This window comes from Marmota marmota, unplaced genomic scaffold (assembly GCF_001458135.2).
Source record: "Marmota marmota marmota unplaced genomic scaffold, marMar, whole genome shotgun sequence".
NCBI classification, from domain to species: domain Eukaryota; kingdom Metazoa; phylum Chordata; class Mammalia; order Rodentia; family Sciuridae; genus Marmota; species Marmota marmota.
In genome coordinates, this window is record NW_026000082.1 from 20,325,898 (window position 1) to 20,345,111 (window position 19,214).

The 19,214-nt window shown below is 46.0% G+C and overlaps 2 protein-coding genes across 4 annotated transcripts in view; one reads left to right on the top strand and one right to left on the bottom strand.

Annotated features, from left to right (window-relative positions):
* Positions 1-15,237, top strand: part of Tmem53 (transmembrane protein 53) — a 20,436-nt gene extending 5,199 nt beyond the window's left edge. The window contains exons 2-5 of one of the 3 annotated variants that reach the window (XM_048815512.1): positions 5,426-5,571; positions 7,292-7,413; positions 10,961-11,057; positions 11,218-15,237. In XM_048815512.1, the coding sequence (XP_048671469.1) occupies positions 7,406-7,413; positions 10,961-11,057; positions 11,218-11,898 (786 nt within the window). In that variant the 5' untranslated portion in view covers positions 5,426-5,571; positions 7,292-7,405 and the 3' untranslated portion in view covers positions 11,899-15,237. The remainder of the gene's footprint in view (positions 1-5,425; positions 5,572-7,291; positions 7,414-10,960; positions 11,058-11,217) is intronic. The other 2 variants (XM_015485099.2, XM_048815513.1) reach the window with 2 other exon arrangements.
* Rnf220 (ring finger protein 220) overlaps positions 14,722-19,214 on the bottom strand; it is a 207,492-nt gene continuing 202,999 nt past the window's right edge. The window contains exons 11-13 of the mRNA XM_015485102.2: positions 16,681-16,789; positions 16,465-16,539; positions 14,722-15,712 (exon numbers count right to left, since the gene is read on the bottom strand). Coding sequence (XP_015340588.2) covers positions 15,641-15,712; positions 16,465-16,539; positions 16,681-16,789 — 256 coding nt within the window. The 3' untranslated portion in view covers positions 14,722-15,640. The remainder of the gene's footprint in view (positions 15,713-16,464; positions 16,540-16,680; positions 16,790-19,214) is intronic.

Consider the following 19,214-nt stretch of genomic DNA (forward strand, 5'->3'; position numbering starts at 1 on the left):
AAAAAAAAAAAAAAAAAAAAAAAAAAAGAAAGAAAGAAAGAAAAAGAAAAGAAAAAAAAGAAGAAAAGTTCTAGGATAGAAAAGAAAGTTCCCCATTGCCAAGGGGCTTCTGGGTATCCTTGACCTCTTTGGACTTGAACTGCTTTGATTAGACCACCTCCCCTATTGTTGTTTTGAAATAACATTTTAACTCTCATTGCAAAAGTGATACATATTGACTTTAAATCTTTTTTTTTTTTTTTTGGCAGTGCTGGGATCAAACCCAGAACTCCACCACTGAGCTACATTCATAGCCCCAATATTTATTTTAGAAAATGGGCTTAAAATAAAGTCATGAAAAATAATTTTTTTCTGATCTCAGAAATACTTGCTATTTATATTTTCAATGCATAACTTGTGTGTGTATGTTTTTTTTTTAGAGAGAGAGAGAGAATTTTTTAATATTTATTTTTTAGTTTTCAGCGGACACAACATCTTTGTTTGTATGTGGTGCTGAGGATCGAACCTGGGCCACATGCATGCCAGGCGAGTGCGCTACCACTTGAGCCACATCCCCAGCCCCATGAGTGTGTTTTAAAGGGATATTCTGTAGTGATTCTACTTTGCAATTTGCTTTTTCACATAATGTATTACTATTTAAAAATAATAACACAAATATAATTCACATGACACAAAATTTACCCTTTTAACATATGCAGTTTAGACTGTGGATATAACTCAATGGTAGAAGACTTGCCTAGCATGCGTAAAGCCATGGGTTCAATTCCCAGTAACACATACACACACACACACACACACACACACACAAAAGGCATGCTGGTACACACCTGTAATCCCAGTGACTCAGGAGGCTGTGGGAAAAGAATCACAAGTTTGAAGCCAGCCTCAGCAATTTAGTGAGGCCCCAAGCAACTTAGTGAGACCCTGTTTCAAAATACAAATTAAAAAAGGGATGGGGATGTGACTCAGTGGTTAAGCACTTCTGGGTTCAATCCTAGTTCAAAAAAAAAAAAAGTGCAGTCCATTGGCTTTTAGTATATTCTCAGAATTGTGAGACCATCACCACTATCTAATTCCAGAACACTTTCATCACAGAAAAAGAAATCTCATACCCATTAGTAGTCATTCCCCATTCCCTCGTCTAGCTACTTTCTGTCTCTATGAATTTGCCTATTCTGGATTTCCCCCCTCCCTCAGTACTGGGGATTGATCTATCACTGAGCTATACCCCTAACCCTTCTTATTCTCTCTTGCTAAATTGCAGAGGCTGACCTTAAATTTGTGATTCTTCTCCCAGCCTCTGTCATTGGGATTATAGCCATGTGCCACTGTGCCCAGCTCAGCTTGAATATTTTATATAAATGGAACCATATGATATGTGGCCTTTTGTGTCTGACTGCTCTTATTTAACATAATGTTTTCAAGATTCATTCATGTTGGAGCATGGGTAGTATTTGATTCCTTTTTATGACTGAATAGTATTCCATTGAATGGATATATCACATTTTGTTTTATCCATTCACAGTTGATGGAATTGTTTCTACTTTGTGTCTGTTATCAAGTGCTACAATGAAAATTCATGTACAAGTTTTTTTTTTTTTTATTTTTAGTTACACATGACAGTAGAGTGTATTTTGGCAGAATATACATACATAAAGTATAACTTATTCTATTAGGTTCCCAGTCTTGTTGTCATACATGATGTGGAGTTACCCTGGTTGTGTATACAAATACAAAGCTAGGAAAGTTATGACTAATATGTACAAGTTTTTTGTGTGGACATGTTGTTTTCAGTTCTGTTAGGTCCATATCTAGGAGTGGAATTGCTGGGTCATATAGTAACTCTGTTTAATTTTTTATTTAAAAATTATATAAAAACTATTTTCCAAAGTGGCTCTATTTTACATTCCCACCAACAGTTTATGAAAGTTTTTATTTCTCCACATCCTCATTACTTGCTATTATCTGACTTTTTACAGCCATGCTAATGGGCACAAAGTGATACCTCATTGTGGGTTAGACTTTAATTTCTCTAATCTTTTCATGTACTTATTGGCTATTTGTATATCTTCTTTGGAGAAATGTCTATTCAAATCATTTGCTCATTTTAAAGTTGGGTTATTCATTGTTTTGTTGTTAAATTGTAAGAGATTTTTTTTAATATATCCTGGGCACAAGCCCCATATTGTGCATATGATTTGCAAATATTTTCTCCACATTTTTTCACTCTTTAAATGGTGCCCTTTTAAGTGCAAAATCTTAATTTTGTTGAAATCCCAATTTATCTATTTTGTTTGTTGTTCTAGAAACTATTGCCTAATTCCAGATCACAAGTATTTAATCCAGTGCCTTTTCTATGAGACTTATAATTTTAGATCTTCCATTTTTGTCTATGATCTGCTTAACATATTACTGAATATTTCTGTATTATTCAACATTTTTCTTAGAAGTGGAATTACCAAGTCAGAAGTTGCATATTTTTGAGACTTTTGATAATATGTCTTAAAATTGTTGTGACTCTGGCTTCTCCCTATCAGTTGCCTGCCCTTCCTTCCTGTCTCCCCATTGCTCTTGTTCTGGCTTCACATTCTCTCTCTCTATTCTCTTTTTAAATTTCTTTTTTTGTAGTTGTAGATGGACATCATGCCTTTATTTTATTTGTTTATTTTCATATGGTGCTAAGGGTTGAACTCAGTGCCTCACACATGCTAGGCAAGTGCTCTGCCACCAAGCTACAGCCCTGGCCTCCTTCACCATTTCTTGCTAGTAGCTTCCTCCATTTCCTAAGGAACACTGTCAAGGCAGTGTGCTAAGAGGAGTGCGGTGGTGTTGGTGGGTGCTGGGACTGTTCAGAAAAGGAGTAACCTAACCTACCCTGATAACGGGAGAGGGCATTGAGAAGGACTTCTGGAAATGAAAAGCAAGCTGACTTTGTAAGTGGACAGGGCATTCACAAAGTTGTTGTTGTTTTTTTTAATCTTTATTTTATTTATTTATTTTTATGTGGTGTTGAGGATTGAAACCAATGCCTTGCACGTGCTAGGCGAGCGCTCTACTGCTGAGCCACAATCCCAGCCCACATTCGCAAAGTATTACATGAAGCATTTGTATCCTGGGCTGGGAATAAAAGGCATGTGCAAGGTCCTGGAGGTAGTGTCAGTATAATATGGTGGTAAGAGAGTGGATGTTGGCTCTGTCACTTCCTGGCTGTGTGTTCTTGAAGGGAAAAGGACTTACCCTCTCTGTTAGTTTTCTCATCTGCAAAATGGAAATAGTAGCTAACACCTAGGGTGTTGCAAGAAACAGCATATGTTGACATTCTGGCCGAGTGGCCAGTCCCTAAGGGGGAGCAAGTGGATGAGGACAATGTTGGGTCTTTTGCTATATAGGAGGCATCTTTGTGTACAGTTTTGGAGCTGAAGCAGTCTAGACCATCTAGGATAGTGAGTACAAGCTGATCTTTACAGATTCCAGTTTTATTACTTATTAATTATGTAACCTTGAGTGTGTAATTTACCATTTCTGTGTCTCAGGTTTTCATTTGCAAAATGAGAATAACAATTCCTTGTTTCTAGGGTTGTCATGATTAAACAGTTAAATGTTGATGATTAAATGAATTGATAAGTACAAATGCCAAATTCGTAGAATAGCACCTGGTGCATAATATTCTCTGTGTTAGCTCTTTTCACTGAGAGAGTTTTGTGATGATTTTGGCACAAAGTGGACTTGTACTTGATTGCTTGTGCAAAGTCATGGAAAGTCTTTGAATAAAGTAGGAGACCAAGCCAGAGACCAAAGTCTTTAGTCCTTACAGATTAGTTGCCAGAGACCAGGAGAGTCGGTAGCAAGAGGGGGAAAGAGTGATATGACCGTGGGGTGAGCAGGAGAGGAGTAGGGGATGGCATGAAAGGGTGGAGGAGTGGTGGTCTGGGTGTGGCAATAAACAACAATAGCCGGAACAGTTATTTTTATTACTCTGGAAAGGGCAATGGGGAACGAGAATGCCAGCTCTTTCTACTGGGATCCATCCTTCGATTTGCACCCACGTGTTCATTCACTCAGCACTTAACTTCTGAGTTATGGGTCAGCCACCATGCTGACCATTGGAAGCATGGCCATAAAGAATTTCCTGCCTCCATAGAACCTACTGTTTAAGGGCAGAGAGAGACAGACATTAAACAACATTAGTTGTGTAAGTCATTAATTCATACAGATTGGGTCATGCCACTTTCCCCATTTCATAATCTTTTATTTGCTCTCCACTGCTGTGGAGTAGACAACCCTGGCTCCTATGCAGGATCAGGCCCTAGTCCTGTTCTTGGCAGCTTTTACAATTACTGCTACTCCCTCCCCTGAGATTCCAGCGCCCCAGGACTACATACTGTGCCGTAGGTGACCTGTAATATCTCCACAACTCCCTGGCTCTGCTCATGTCCCCTGTCCACCCAACACGTTCCTACTGGGCCTTCAAGGCTACTGCAGCAAATGGGTCTTCCTTTGGGAGACCTTTCCTGGTCACCATCACTCTCCCAGACATGTTTCCAAGGTACATTTTTGGATTTTCTGGGACTATAACACCTCATTTATATAATCAGAAGGGGCAAATGTGGCTCCAGCAGGGAGAAGGTCATGACAAGCCTTTGAGTCGGGAATGGGCATGGAGAGCATATGTCAGGGAGCAGGAGATGTCCCTGGTAGGATGAGCCCCTTGGGGCAATCCCCAGGGCCTGGTTCCACCCCTTTAAGAACATTAGGGAAATCTTTGGATATGGAATAGTCAGAATGTCCAGGATGCCAGTTTCTTGAGGGAGAGAGTCGTTCCTGCCAAGGGTGCCAGGAAAACCTGCACTGGAACAAAGCAAAGTTGCACATCTCAGAATGGGAAGGGGCAGGCCCAGCAGAACCTGCTCAAACCTTCTCTGAATGTTGAATGCCCCTCTCTGCTTATGGGGGTTGGCCCTATCCTCCTTTAGCCACCAGTGAATGTGACCTCCCTTAGCTGCCTTCTCTGTTTTTGAGATAAATCTCAAAGCCCTTTGCTGGTATCTTGGGGGAACTTCTATAGGCTGAGGAAGGGGAGACTATTCTGAGGCGGCTACACAGAGAGGTAAGTGAGCCTCTCAAGGCAGACTCTCAGAAATCTAGTAGTGTGGCCTCAGAGATTCAGCAGTTCCAAACAGTAGCTGTTGATTACTACCCAGGAGACCACCTCAGTCTGAGCTTCATGGCCCCACTTTATGTATCTCCACCAGAAAGGCCAGGGCAGGCGAAGAGCTGTCCTGGCAAAAGACAGGGGAACATCAGGCTGAGAAAGGCAGTGAGAATATTTAGATAGTTAGAGCAGGGCCAAGGCCAATGTTGGTGGCGGCTGGGAGGGTTGGCAGGTGTCAGCAGCGGACTGAGACACTGGCAATTTCTGCTCCAGCCTGAATTGCAATGGGCCCAGGATCCCTGTGGGTGCGGACAGTTAATCTCCGAAGGCCAGAGTCACCACTACTAGAGAGCAGGAACATTGAACTTTTCAATCACATTAATTTCCACAGGAAATTGTTGTCTTCCTTTTGTCCAAAGGTTAGTGATTTATATTTACCATCCTCTTAACTAGCCTTGAAATTTACTGTTGCCAGGTCACCACCAGCATCCATAAATTTCAGGATGGCAGCTGAGCATAGCCAAGTGACTTGGTCCTTGCAAAAGTACATACCCACCCTTTCAGGGGGTGGCTATCTAGCTACAGACAGTCCTTGCACAGATGTCCTTCTGGGGGGTGGGCATTCACTTTGCAAGGAAACGAGGTGAGTTCTGTTAGACAAAGTTGCAGGAGGCCCTTCAGCAGCCATCAGAGACAGCTGGCTCATGCCTGCCAGCACATCACCCAAGGAAGGTCTAGCTATGGGCAGTGGCACAAGAGCTGTTCTAGGAGTTCAGTAGGAGCCAGATGCCTAGCTCTACGCTCCCTGTGACACAGGCAAGACACTTAATCTCATTCTGCTTTTATGTTAGAATATAGGTGTGTGTTTTCCTGGCCGGACAGGGTGGGAGGTTTGCTAAAACTTGGAGTCATTCTGCCTCATGTTCCTGTTTACACTGTCCTATCCATTGCTCCTCTTAAGACCTTTTTTTTTCCATCAGCTCTTGGAATTAGAGCAGAGACTGAGTCTGGCAAACTTTTTTTTTTTTTTTTTTTTTTGATACCAGGGATTGAACTCGGGCACTCAACCATATCCCCAGCCCAATTTTGTATTTTATTAGAAGAAGGGTCTCACTTTTTGCTGAGGCTAGCTTTGAACTTGTGATCCTCCTATCTCAGCCTCCTGAGGCACTGGAATTACAGGTGTGCGCCACTGCATCCAGCTTGGCAAACTTTTTTTAAAAAATTTATTTAATTTTTTTAGTTGTAGATGAACACAGTATCATTATTTTATGTGTATATACATATAAAATAATGTATATATTTTGTGGTGCTGGGGATTGAATCCATGGCCTTATGTGTGCAAAGCAAGCACTGTACCAACTGAGCTATATCCCCAGCCCCTGGCAAACATTTTCTGTGAAGGCCATTAATATTTTAGACTCTGTGAGCCATACACTCTCTGTTATAATTACGTTTTAGTATGAAAGTAGCCATAGAGAGTAAAATAAATTGGATGATATGGCTATATTCCTATTAAAGTTTATATGTGGACACACAAATGTAAATTTTTTAAAAAATATTTTTCAGTCACTGATGGACCTTTATTTTATTCATTTATTCATATGTGGTGCTGAGAATTGAAACTAGGGCCTCACATATGCCAGGCAAACACTCTACCACTGAGCCACCACCCCAGCCCCACACAAATTTAAATTTTATATAATTGTCATATGTCACAAAAATATTATTATTTTGATTTTTTTAACCATTTAAAAATTTAAAAGTCATTTTAGCTTATAGACTGTACAAAGGTGGTGGGCCTGATTGGGCTAATGTTTGCTGATCGCTGGTTGGAAAGGGAAGTTACCTGGAGAAGGTGTTCACTTTCCCCTCCTGGGCTGTCTTTGAATCACTAAAGAAAGGTGCCCTCAAGAGAGCTTTCTAGTGATGCCATGGTTCTTCCTGAGAGATCTGTAGAAAGGCAGTCAGGGCAGGACTGGGGCAGGAGCCTCATGGGAGCCTAGAGCAGAGAGGCTGGTGGGATGCCTGGGCCTGGCACCTGTTGATTTCCTGCCTTCAGCCACAGTGGTGTTAGCTTTGGGTCAGTCAGAACCCCCATCCTACCTCCCGTGTTGACAGTCCACATCTGTGTTTCAGAGAACAACACCAGACAAGGTGGGAAGGAGGCAGGGCCGCGACTGCCTGTGGTGATTCTCTTGGGCTGGGGTGGCTGCAGGGACAAGAACCTTGCCAAGTACAGCGCCATCTACCATGAAAGGGTGAGTACTGCAGGCATGTGGATACTCAGATGTTGGGATCCTGCCACCTCTGGGTACTCTGTGGGGAACTCCGAGCCTCTGGCTGCCTTACCTCTGGGCTGCAGTGAAAGCTGACCCATTCTGTGACAGGCCTAGGAATAGTGTTAAGAACAGCCTGTGAGGAAGATGATGGGGTCATGGGACTTTGGCAGGATTATCCCCCGCTTTGCTGCCAGCTTTGTGTCCTAGTCTAGCTCCTTCAGTCCCCTGACCTGCTTCTCTCCTTGAATCCTGTGGTGGGCGGCCTTAATGTTGTCCACACTGGTGGAATCAGCCCAGGCCTTAACTCCTGTTGACTGGTGTGCCGGGCATAGTTCCTGCTCCCAGGACTTTCTCCTTTTTTGCCCATAGTCACATTCCCAGAGTCACAGGGCCTCTTGGAGGAGTCATGATGCTTCTCAGGATGCACTAAGAGTTGACTGTAGAGGTGGTAACTGGAGAGGGCCCTAGGAGAGCCTGGTTATATTTTTGAAGCCCTTTTTAAAAAAAAAAAAAATTTAGTTGTAGATGGACTCAATACCTTTCTTTTTTATTATTTATTTTATTGATGCTGAGAATCGAACTCAGTGCCCCACACGTCCTAGGCAAGCACTCTACCACTGAGCCACAACCCTGGCCCTGGAAGCCCTTTTATGTCTTTGGTCTCTGACTCTTCTCTGCCCTCCTCAGGGCAGGTCTCCCCAAAGCAACCTTTGGCAGGGGTATTGGTTTAGACAGCTCCAGATGCCAGCTGGAAGGCCCAGGCAAAGGTGTAGGAGTCACCTGGGAGAAAGGCCAGCTGGTGCCCCTTTTCTTGGTCTCCTTCCACTGACCAATGTCTATGCCATGCCTGAGCAGCATGGAAGCCCTGGAACAGGAGAAGGATTGGGGGAGAAAAGTAGTTTTGAGTTTGAAGCCTCCTCTCAGCCAATAAGCCTGGCCCACCTTTTGCAGGCTGCCTCACTCCTCAGGTTTTCTCAGCTCCTGAGCTCCACTCACTGGCTAGGCTTGGTCTAGCTTCTTCATTAGAATAAGATCTTTGAGGGGGACTGGGGTTGTGGCTCAGTGGTAGAGTACTTGCCTAGCATGCATAAGGCACTGGGTTTGATCCTCAGCACCACATAAGAAACTAAATAAACAAAATAAAGATATTGTGTCCACCTACAACTAAAAATATTAAAAAAAAAAAAAGATCCTTGAGGGCAGGCAGAAGAATAGGAGTGATTGAGTGTGCTCAGTACAGAGAATGAAAGTGCAAATGTCTAGAGGTGAGGCTTGGTCAGGGGAGGGTTTTCAAGGTGATTTAAACAGGGGCACAATGTTAGATTTGCCATTCAGAAAGCACCTAACTGCAGAGTAGGGGAAAGATTGGAGGCGCTGGGGCTAGAAGCCAGGAGAAACTTCGGAAAGGGTGCAGTGACCCAGAACAGGATGGTCAGGCCCTTAGGGCTAGTGGTGTAGGTAGAAGGAAGGTGATGGGTGGAAGAGCTTGTCACGAGATAGGAAGGTAGCTCATAAGAGATTAGGAGTGGGCACAGGGATGGAGAGGAGGGGGCATGTTCTGGGTAGAGGGAGGTGTGTTTTTGAGACAGGAACACTAGAAGAGAATCCACAGTTTCTGGGGTAGACGAGATCCCTCAGGAGTGTAGAGAGGGAAAGAAGAGGGCTGGGATAGCCCTAAGGAAACCAGACTTAAAGAAGTAGAAGATGAAGAGAATTCTATGAGGAAAGGAGGAATGGAGCCAGGGGGGAAAGAAAGCCCAGGAGGACATGACAGAATCAACAGAGAAACAGACCATTGTAGGTGAGGGAAGGAAGATGTTATGTGGGCAGAAAGTGTGAGGGAGAAAGTGTGAGGCATGATTCCAGGGCAGGCAGAGGGGCTGAAGGAACAAGGCTGGTGGAGTGGCAGCCTTGGCAAGGAGGGGACTGACTTTATTCCCTGGTAGGAGGAGAACAGGATGGGTGCCGAGAAAAACTTCTCCAATCCCAAACTCCAATATTTAATTTCTTTTTAGAGAGACAGACAAAGGTTTACTATGGAAAGCAGAGGAACATTCAAGGGAGAATGCAGGGCCATCTCCAGAGGGAGACAACCTTCATTATTTAAAAGAAAATAAAAACATCATATTCCACCACCTGGAGATGACCTCGGTTTATACCATAGGGTAGCTCTTTCCAGGTTTTTTCTGGATCTTCTCAAGTGTACCATTTTGAAGCCTGCTTTTTAAAGATCATGCTTTCCACCTTCTCATGTTAATTAATTTTCATCACTTCTAGTTTCCAATCCATGTTCAGATGCCCAAATTGTCCTCAAAGTGTTCTTTACAACTGATTTGCCCAAACCAAGATTCAATCCAGGATTACACATTGTATCTAGTTTTTTTGTTGTTGTTGTTGTTGTTGTTGTGTTCCTTAGGCCTCTATATCCAGACCAGCCCCTTTTTTCATGATTAAAAATGTTCCTTTTTTTTTAAACCAACTGAAGGGACTGGGTTGCAAGGAAATATTTCTAGGAGTGTGTAATCCTCAGGTGCTGCCAGGAGAAAAGTGTGATGAGGATGGGCAGGCCTCTATTAGATTTGACCAAGCCCTAGAGTGTTGGGAGCCTCCAGACCTAGCAGGTCAGGGTGATAGGAGGCAACCTGACTGACCATCCATTTGGCTGTGGGTCATTTAAGAACTGTGTCCACATAATTTTCTCCTGGTTATTGTAATCATCACTGATGATTGTTACAGCTGTTGGTTGAGAGTTTACTGTGTGCCATGTATTGTTTTGGTCACTTAACATACTTTTTTTTTCTCATTTAATTTCCACCATAACCTTAGGAGATGGGTGTTATCCCAATAATAGATGGGGACACAGACACAGAAAGAAGTAAATTGTTCTTTATTCATACTGTTGTTAAGTGCTAGGACCAGGAATTAAATTCAGACCTGTCTGACCCCAGAGCCTGCCCAACTCAGATCCCCATGACAAGGGTGTTTTGTCTCTAGAATAGGTTTAGGAGAGGGATTCGGCCCCAGGCAGGGCCTTTTTCAACAGGCCTAGAAGGGGACCTGTCTGGAGGTTTTGAGGTACACTTGGCTTAGGCAGTGAGGTGTCCAGAAGCCTAAAGGGAGTTTGGGCCCAGATTTTAGAATTTGAGGAATAGTATTTACTGTATTTGGAATTTCAGGGGGAGTCTGAGGAGTGATCCTAGGCTTGGGAACCAGACAGATTTGGGGGTCAGGCTCCTGAAACCAGACAGTATGGATTTTGTTTTCCGGTCCTTGGTGTGGGAAGAGGGAGATGACAGTGACTAGAGATGGATGCCATGAGGGTCTGGCTCAGAAGTGGCCTCTGGTAGTCGAGGCTGGGGGCTTGTAGGCTGTCTTAGGTGTTGTGTCTGGGAGGTAGGGAGAATGGAGAGAAGTCGCTGCAGCAAAATATAGGCAAGCAGTGAGACTTTAAATGTACAAGGTCTGGGGTAGGCTTGCGGTATGAGAAAAGATGTTCTGATCACTTTCAAAACGTGCTCATCTCCAGGCCTCATATACCATCCCAGAGGCGTAGTCACCATGAAGCCATGAATCCAAAAATGGACCTTGAGTATACTTTCCACTCCTGCAAAGTACCTGTGTCTGTGAGTAGTGAGCTAGTGCTTAGGCTGAAGCAGGGCCTAGAGCTTTGCTGGATTCCATGGCTCTATGGAAGTTGGGGTTACTGGGCCTTTTGGATGTATCTTGTGCTCACCACCCCCACTGCATCCCTGGGGATTGATCAGGCTTCTCTTCTCTCCCCAGGGCTGCATCGTGATCCGATACACAGCCCCCTGGCACATGGTCTTCTTCTCAGAGTCCCTGGGCATCCCTTCACTTCGTTTGTTGGCCCAGAAGCTGCTTGAGCTACTCTTTGATTATGAGATTGAGAGGGAGCCCCTGCTCTTCCACGTCTTCAGCAATGCTGGCGTCATGCTTTACCGCTACGTGTTGGAGCTCCTGCAAACCCATCGGCGCTTCTGCCACCTGCGTGTGGTGGGCACCATTTTTGACAGTGGTCCTGGTGATAACAACTTGGTAGGGGCCCTGCGAGCCCTGGCAGTCATCCTAGAACATCAGCATGCTTTGATGCGCCTATTGCTCCTGGTGGCTTTCACCCTGGTGGCAGTCTTGTTCCATATCCTGCTTGCTCCACTCACTGGCCTCTTCCACACCCGCTTCTATGATAAGCTACAGAATGCAGAATCCCACTGGCCTGAGCTCTACCTCTACTCGAAGGCAGATGAGATTGTCCTGGCCAGGGATGTGGAACGCATGGTGGAGGCACGCCTGGCCCACCGGGTCCTGGTACGCTCTGTGGACTTTGTGTCATCTGCACATGTCAGCCACCTACGAGACTACCCTACTTACTACACAAGCCTTTGTGTTGACTTCATGCGCAGTTGTGTCCAGTACTCAGGTCCTACTCCAGAAATAAATGCCTGACCTCTCACAACCTATGTCTGTCCTGGGGGACTTCTAGTGGTCCTAGCGGGCAGGAATGCCTGGGTAGGTTTCTGTGGAACCTTGTAGTTGATTATTCAAACAAGTGCACCAGTCAGGCGGCTGATTCCTGTAGCATTTAGCATGTAAAGGGTTAAAAAAGCAGGGGAGGAGGGGGTTGAGGATGAATCTCAGAGTTGATTTAAAAAAAAAAAGTTGTGGGGCTGGGGAATGGCTCAAGTGGTAGTGTGCTCGCCTAGCATGTGTGAGGCACTGGGATCGATTCTCAACACCACATAAAAATAAAATAAATGTATTGTGTCCACCTAAAACTAAAAAATAAATATTTTTTAAAAATTGTGGTAAGAACCCTTAACATGGGATCTACTCTCTTAACAAAGTTCCAAGTGAATGTAATACACTTATTAATAACACCTATTGTTAACTATAGGTGCAGTGTTATATAGATCTCTAGAACTTAATCACCTTGCACACAGGAAACTTTATACTTGTTGCCAGAGTTGAGTTGATTTTCTGACTGGAAGGTGAGCTTTATTGGGGAGGTGCCAGAGGGTAGGGTCAGACTATGAAGGGGGCCCCTTTGATCTCTGCTCCAGAAGGGCAAAGTCCCACAACATAAAGCATGAATCCCACTTGCCCATTCATTCAGAGAAGCTTCTCTGACCTCATACCCCAGGAGTCTGAGGTAGATGCCAGATTAGCTGAGGATGCAGGGGTTTGTGCTGCCCAGCTCCTCCACATTTTGCTAGGAAGCCACTGCGTCTGGGAAAGTTGTGAGCTGTCTGTAAGGGGCAGCTGGAGTGTGAAGCAGTGAGACAGCAGTGCTACAGTAGGAGCTGTGGCAAGTTAACTCTGGAGTCCTAAAAACCAGAACCAGGGTAAAGGGAGTTTTGGCTGAAATGATACCATCTCCTTGAAAGGAGACTCATTTGATACTCAATGGTATCAAATACTCAAATGATACAAATTTGATACTCAAATGAGTCTCCTTTCAAGGAGATGGTATCATTGCAGCCTGCAAGGTGAAGTGCCTTCAGCTTTACAATTCTGTTCCATCTATCATTCTGAGAGTCACTGCTACACAGTGCTGGCACATAGGTATTCAATAAATATTAGTTGATCGAATGAATTTGTTGTGGTAATCAAGAGGCCTGGGGGTCAGGGATGGGCTTTCAAAGTTTAGCAGGCAGTAAAGCAATGGCTGGAAAACTCTGGGTTGGAGCTGATCCCTGATATTCTTAGGGGTGATGGATTCCCTCTCTCTGGGGCCAAGTTCTGCCTGCAGGACATCAGTCCTCTGGGAGTCCCTACTACTGTTGCTGATTCCTAGGCTGTGTGGCTGCATTCTTAGCCATGGCCAACAGGTGGCAGTGCCGCCTGTGCCATGAGACAGCTCGAAGATCCAACAGCATGGCTGGCTTCAGCAGAATGCCCTTCCCGAGGGTTAATGTGCCTATTAGAGAGCACATGGCCTCTAGGGTGGGGGTAACCAGCTATCATGGACCTACTGAGTCCCAGGTAGAGGAGAGAGGGAATAGAGATAGAAAAGAAGTTAGCCTGACTGGAACCTGTTCTTGCCATTACCCTTACCTCCAGCAGGCCCACTCTTTCAAGCCTGCTTCTTTTATAGACCCTCAGCCATCAGTGGGGCTGCTCCACTTCCCCAGGGACTATATACATTCCCTGTGACCTTGGGCCCCAGGATCTATGTTCAGGATATTTGGAGCCAACAAGCAGGCATGGGGCAGTGAGGCCTTTGCTGGGCTCCAACCAAGGGTGGCCTGTCATCTGCATTTCCTCTGGGTGCAGGAGGAGGCAAGAGCTGCCAAGACCTGATGATTCTCTGTGGGCATTCTAGAGGTGGGTGTCTAATGGGATTTGGGGAGATGGGAGGTAGGCCTGGCTGTAAGAATGTGTCAAGGAGTTTGGAGTCATGGAAAAACTCTGGGCTCTTGAATTTTAACAGAATTTATCAATCTATTTTTTTAATTACGACTATGACTACTTTTTAAAATACCTTCATTTATTTGTTTTTACGTAGTGCTGAGGATCAAACCCAGTGTCTCCCATGTGCCATGCAAGCACTCTACCACAGCCCCTACTCCCAGAATCTATTTTTCTTAAGACATCTTTCTGTTGTGGGCAAGGACTGGTCTGCACTTGCCTGAGAGGCATCCAGGATGCTGGTCTACCTAAGCAGCAGTGGGGAGTTGAGGGAGTGACCAACAAAGTGCTCTGTAGCCAGTGCTAGAGGCCTAGCTCTAGTTCCTTAACTTGAGAGTCCATCTTGGATAGCAGGAGTTTCTACTGTTTAATTTGGGGCTCTAGGCAGTTACCTACACCAGGCTTGTGGGCACTAGGATGAATAGTATAAAAGCCCAGAAGCCCTGAGATTGTGATCCTGGGGGCACCTTTCAGGGGACTAGAAAGGAACAGAAACCTGGGGCTTGGGTTTTTAACCCAAGCCTGCAGTTGCTTCTGCCCTAGGTTGGGGGATAGAGCTTGCATCCCCTCTGTACCCCCAAGCTCTGACCTCTTCTATGATTAATGAGCTGACGATTCTGCATCAATAAGGAATTAACCTAGAGCCCCTACCCATCAATAGCCAGGAGCCCAGATCTCTAGCCCCACCCCCACTCATTCTGGAATGCTCCAGGGCCCCTAAGCAGACCAACACTGTATGGCTCTACACACACCTACATCTAAGTCCTCTCCCCAATACTGCTGCCTAGAATTAACCCCTGAACTGCCTCAGTCCAACCCCTACTATCAACTCCCTATCCCCCATACATATACACAGGCAACAGCTGTTTATATTGGTTTAATCCATGTCAAATGTAGTTTACAAAGGGAAAGGACAAGTACCTTTGTATAGAATATACAGACACAGCATCACACCATGGGGCCCACAGGAGGGGCAAGGAGACAACTTTTCCCTGGGAACAGCATCTCTACTCCCAGGAATGGTTCTTAGCAGAAGGCTGTGCAGCCAGGGGCGCCTTCAGTCAGCCCCGACCTCAGCTTCTGCTTCAGCTCGGGACCTACTTCCTGCCCCACCCTCAACTCCTTATGAAGAGCCCTATGAGCTAAGACTAAGGAGAGGGTCATGTCCCTCAGGGCATGTACCCCATGTCTGGGAGAAGAAATATACACCACTGAACACCGAGCACATGGGAGAGGGAAGGGACGCCACAGGAGAGGGAGAAGCAGGTACCCTAAGAGGTGGTTGGGCCGAGCCCCCAGCCAGACCTGAAGGAGGCACTGCTTCCAGAGTTCTTAAAAAAAAAAAAGAAGAAAATCATACAACCAAAGGTGGGGGCATGGAGGGCAAAGGAGTTGTCCCATTTATACACAACATTGTAAACATACATGGTCTATATTACATGTGCTTCAGTCTGGTGTTTGCATGTCTGTCTGTCCATCTGGGAGCTGTATCTCAGGAGCCTTGCCCCTCTACTCCCCACCCCTACCTCCCTGCTCCACCCTGGGAACAGAGGCCCGGATGGGTATGGTTCTCAGGCTTGGTGGGAGCCAGCAGGCAAGGCCTGGGCCTCAGCCTCCACTCTGGCTCCAGAGTCCTGTGTGTGTGTATGCTTGTGTGCGCGCATGTGAATGTATGTACACGGGGAACCTGTGTGCAAGTATGTACAAGGGGAGAGGGTCACTGTCACAGAGGCTGGGGACAGATGAGGCTGCTCGAGGCAAGGCCTGCTGGGTGGCTAGCTCACAAGTAGATCCTCCGAAGGTCTCCAGGCGCTGTGATGGTGTTGCACTGAGGGCAGAGCTTCTTGGCACCCTGCAGGGGGAAGAGGGCTATAATCAGACACGTGCCACATTTATCCATGTGAGCACTTGGGCCTACAGCCACGTCTCTCTGCACTAGTGTGTGCTGGGATTCTGGTTGTGTCAGCCAGGCTGGGGATGCATGGGCGGCCTCTGAGCAGGCAGGCACGCTCCTGTGTTGGGGGGACGCCAGGATCAAACCGCCTGGCCAGCCCCGCAGCGGGAGCCCCGGTAATGAGAACAAGGCTGGGTCCAGCTGTGGCTGCCGCGGCCCTAACGAGATTACATGCGGCCTTTGATCAGGACACAGAGCCCACGTCCGGGCCTTTTATTGCTGTCTCCGGGCGACATTTTAATGGCTGCTCCTGAGCGAAGAACAGGGCCAGGAGCAGAAGGAGCTTAGTAATGGGAGGGGGAAGGGCTGAGGCCCTGGTCCTGCTTACCCACCACAAGCTTCCTCCTGACCTGGGGTCTCACCAATATGTGTGATGTGGTGGGCCTTCTAGGGGCGTGGGTGGTGGAAAAGAGAATGTAGTGAGCCCATGGAGGGGAGAATTTAATAAACCTGAGGTGGGGGGCAGAGAATACAGTGATTTTGGGGGTGGAGGGTACGGTAGATATGCTGGCCCTGGCTCTGTTCTATGCTCCTGTTCTTCCTTATCCCTCACTGCCCACCTCCCCTAAGCAGGTACAAGCAAAGGCATGAACACCCGGGAAGTGCCCCCCCAAACAGCACCCCACTCCCCAACTTCCACACCACCTCACCAGGGTCCGCAGCCAGCATTCCTCGCAGTGCACATGCCAACACTGGATTGACGTTAGGGGCATTGAATATGAGTCCTAGGGAAAAGGTGGGCAGAGAAGGAATCACTGAGGCAGGAACACCCTTCAAAGAGCCTAGATCATAGTTGCAGTGACCCTTTCCAACACTCCAGAGCACTAAAGCCTGACCAAGGGCACCCCAAATTCCCTCTTACTTACCATGCAGATGAGGCATTTGTATCGGTCCCCCCGAGATAGCTGCCGTTCAAGCTCCCTAACCCGAGCCTTCAGGGCCTCAAATGTGGTCACAGCTGAATCTTCAGTGATTCTATAAAGAAGATGTATAGTTGGGTAGTAGGCTGATATCCCCAATCTGAACCTCCAGCCTGCACCTCCCTTAATCCGGAACCACATGTGTTTCCTAGACATCCCACATGCTCTTTCTCCAATGCCCCATAGCTGCAAACCCCACTTCAAAACTAAACCCACTCTTTGTTCCTCCATCTCCACCTGACGAATTTCCGAACCAGATACCCGAGAACCATTTTCAATCATTCTGAGTCATTTTCAACTTCAAAAATCTCTCACTTCTCTCCTAATACCTCTGGAATCACTCCCTTCCTTCCACCCTTACCATTTCTGGTTGGGCCTCCTGGACTATTCTATCGATAACTCCACTAACCTGAGCAGCAAATAACTTCCCCGCTCTAGTCCTTTATCTCCATACCATCCTTCCAGCACCTAGAACTTACATAGTGAAAGCAAATCTGACCATTTTTACTCCAACATTTCAATGTCTCTCAGACTAAAGCTCTAAAACATTTCTTCTCACTCTGGCCCTATCAGCCTGTACTCCTCATCACCCTGCCTATCCACACAAACTGGGCAGTGTCTCCAAGTATACCACCCTTTCCCAGTCTCTTGGCCTCTTTGCACTTTGTTTCCTCTGGGTCCTCCCAACCCCCTCGCCCAAACTCACCGTTCTGCTTCATCATCATCAGTACCACTACTGGGGAATTTTGGTGCATCCTTTATCCAACTCGACCCCAACAGTCTAACTGCAAAGATCTTTGTGTCCTCCACTAGACTGAGTTCCCTGAGGGCAGGCTGCTCACTTGGCCAGTATTTACTCTGGACATAAGCCCCACTTCTGGCATCTGAGCATGAGTAAACATTTGCAAAATGAAGAGCTAGTCCAACCTCTAGGGAAAGAGAGATGTGGGGCTGGACAGATCCCATATAATCTAGGTCCCTTTGCCATAAGCCTGGCTTCCCTCGAGGGCTCCTTGTTATTTCTTCCTAGGCTCATTTGATACCCTGGTAAGCCTCAGCCTGTTGTCCAAGCCCTGTACCACAAGGTCCCTATGACTTTTCCAAGACTGGTCATACTGCTGAACAGGGAATAGTTAGGACTCTTCAAGGATCCCTCCTGCCCCTCCTAAAACACTAGTGAATACGGCTACTCACAGAGGGAGAAAAATACCTGCTGGAAGAGTAGAAAAACTGTACTGGGGATGGCCTTAGGGAATAAGTATGATGATAATACAAAGAAAATAGCTAAAATTTATTAATCACTTACTAAATGCCAGGGATTATACTGAGGAACTATAATTATTATCCTATTTACACCTCATAAAAACCTTGTGAGAAGGTTCTAATATTCCCATTTCTATACATGAAGAAACTAAAACACTGAAAAATTAAATAGCAACCCATTGTTCACAGAGATTTGGGGAGATGGGATTCCAAGGTGGCAGACTGATCCTGTGGTCAACTGTGTGACTGACTATTACTCTATACTGGTTTATAAGGAGATGGATCTCCAGGCTAAGGGAACAGTAGAAATAAAGACCAAGAGGCCCAAGAGTTCAGTTGGGCTGGAAGGCTCACTTGTAGGTAGGCAAAAGTTGCTAAAGTGACAGAGCACACTTGTCTGGCAACTCAATTCCACAGTCAGAAACTGAACTATCTCATGGGTGATGGGAATTGTGAGGATATTAGAAGAAGGGTGTGATAAAACAGCTAAGGTTCCATAGGCATTTAATAAGAATGGGAAAAGTAGGACTGAACAGGGTAGGGAGGCCACAGGTAGAAACACAGTGAGGTGTGGCGTGAGCATGGACAATATCCTGGGGGTGCCTGTTCTGCCAGCTTGGGCGAGACAATGGTCCAGAAAGCTTGAAGTGGCTTATTACTGTTAGATACAAGTAGTCCTGGGGGATGTAAGAAGGGTAGTGGTAACATTTGATGGGCAACAACAAACTTCAATCTCTGACTGACTTTTTTCTTTTAGGGTGCTAGAAGCAACACAGAATATAACTCCCTAGTGGTCTGTGTTCCTGCACTGGGAGTGCTCTAGATCCACCAGCTCATGGATCCATGATTCTTTAGGCCTTGCTTCTCCAGGGATGCTGGGAAAGGCTGTCTCCAGCATACTGATTCCCACTCAGTCTCCTGGCTCTGGAAAGTCTTCACCCCACCCTCACAAGTACCTGCATAGCTGGCTCTTCCCTGGCATTCTGCCTGATGCCATATGTACCATCTCCATCTCGATTGCTGCTAATAAACTCCTGATAAGGATGGGGAGTTATGCTCCCTTCTCCTCCAAGACCCATGCTAGGAATTTCAAAGATGGGAAACAAATGCCTAAGAACTCCAAGGCCACATCATAGGCCAAGATACAGCTCCAAAGCCCACCTGTCCTAGATTTGCTCAGCACACACCTGGCCTCTAATCTTTGCTCTGGTGAAATA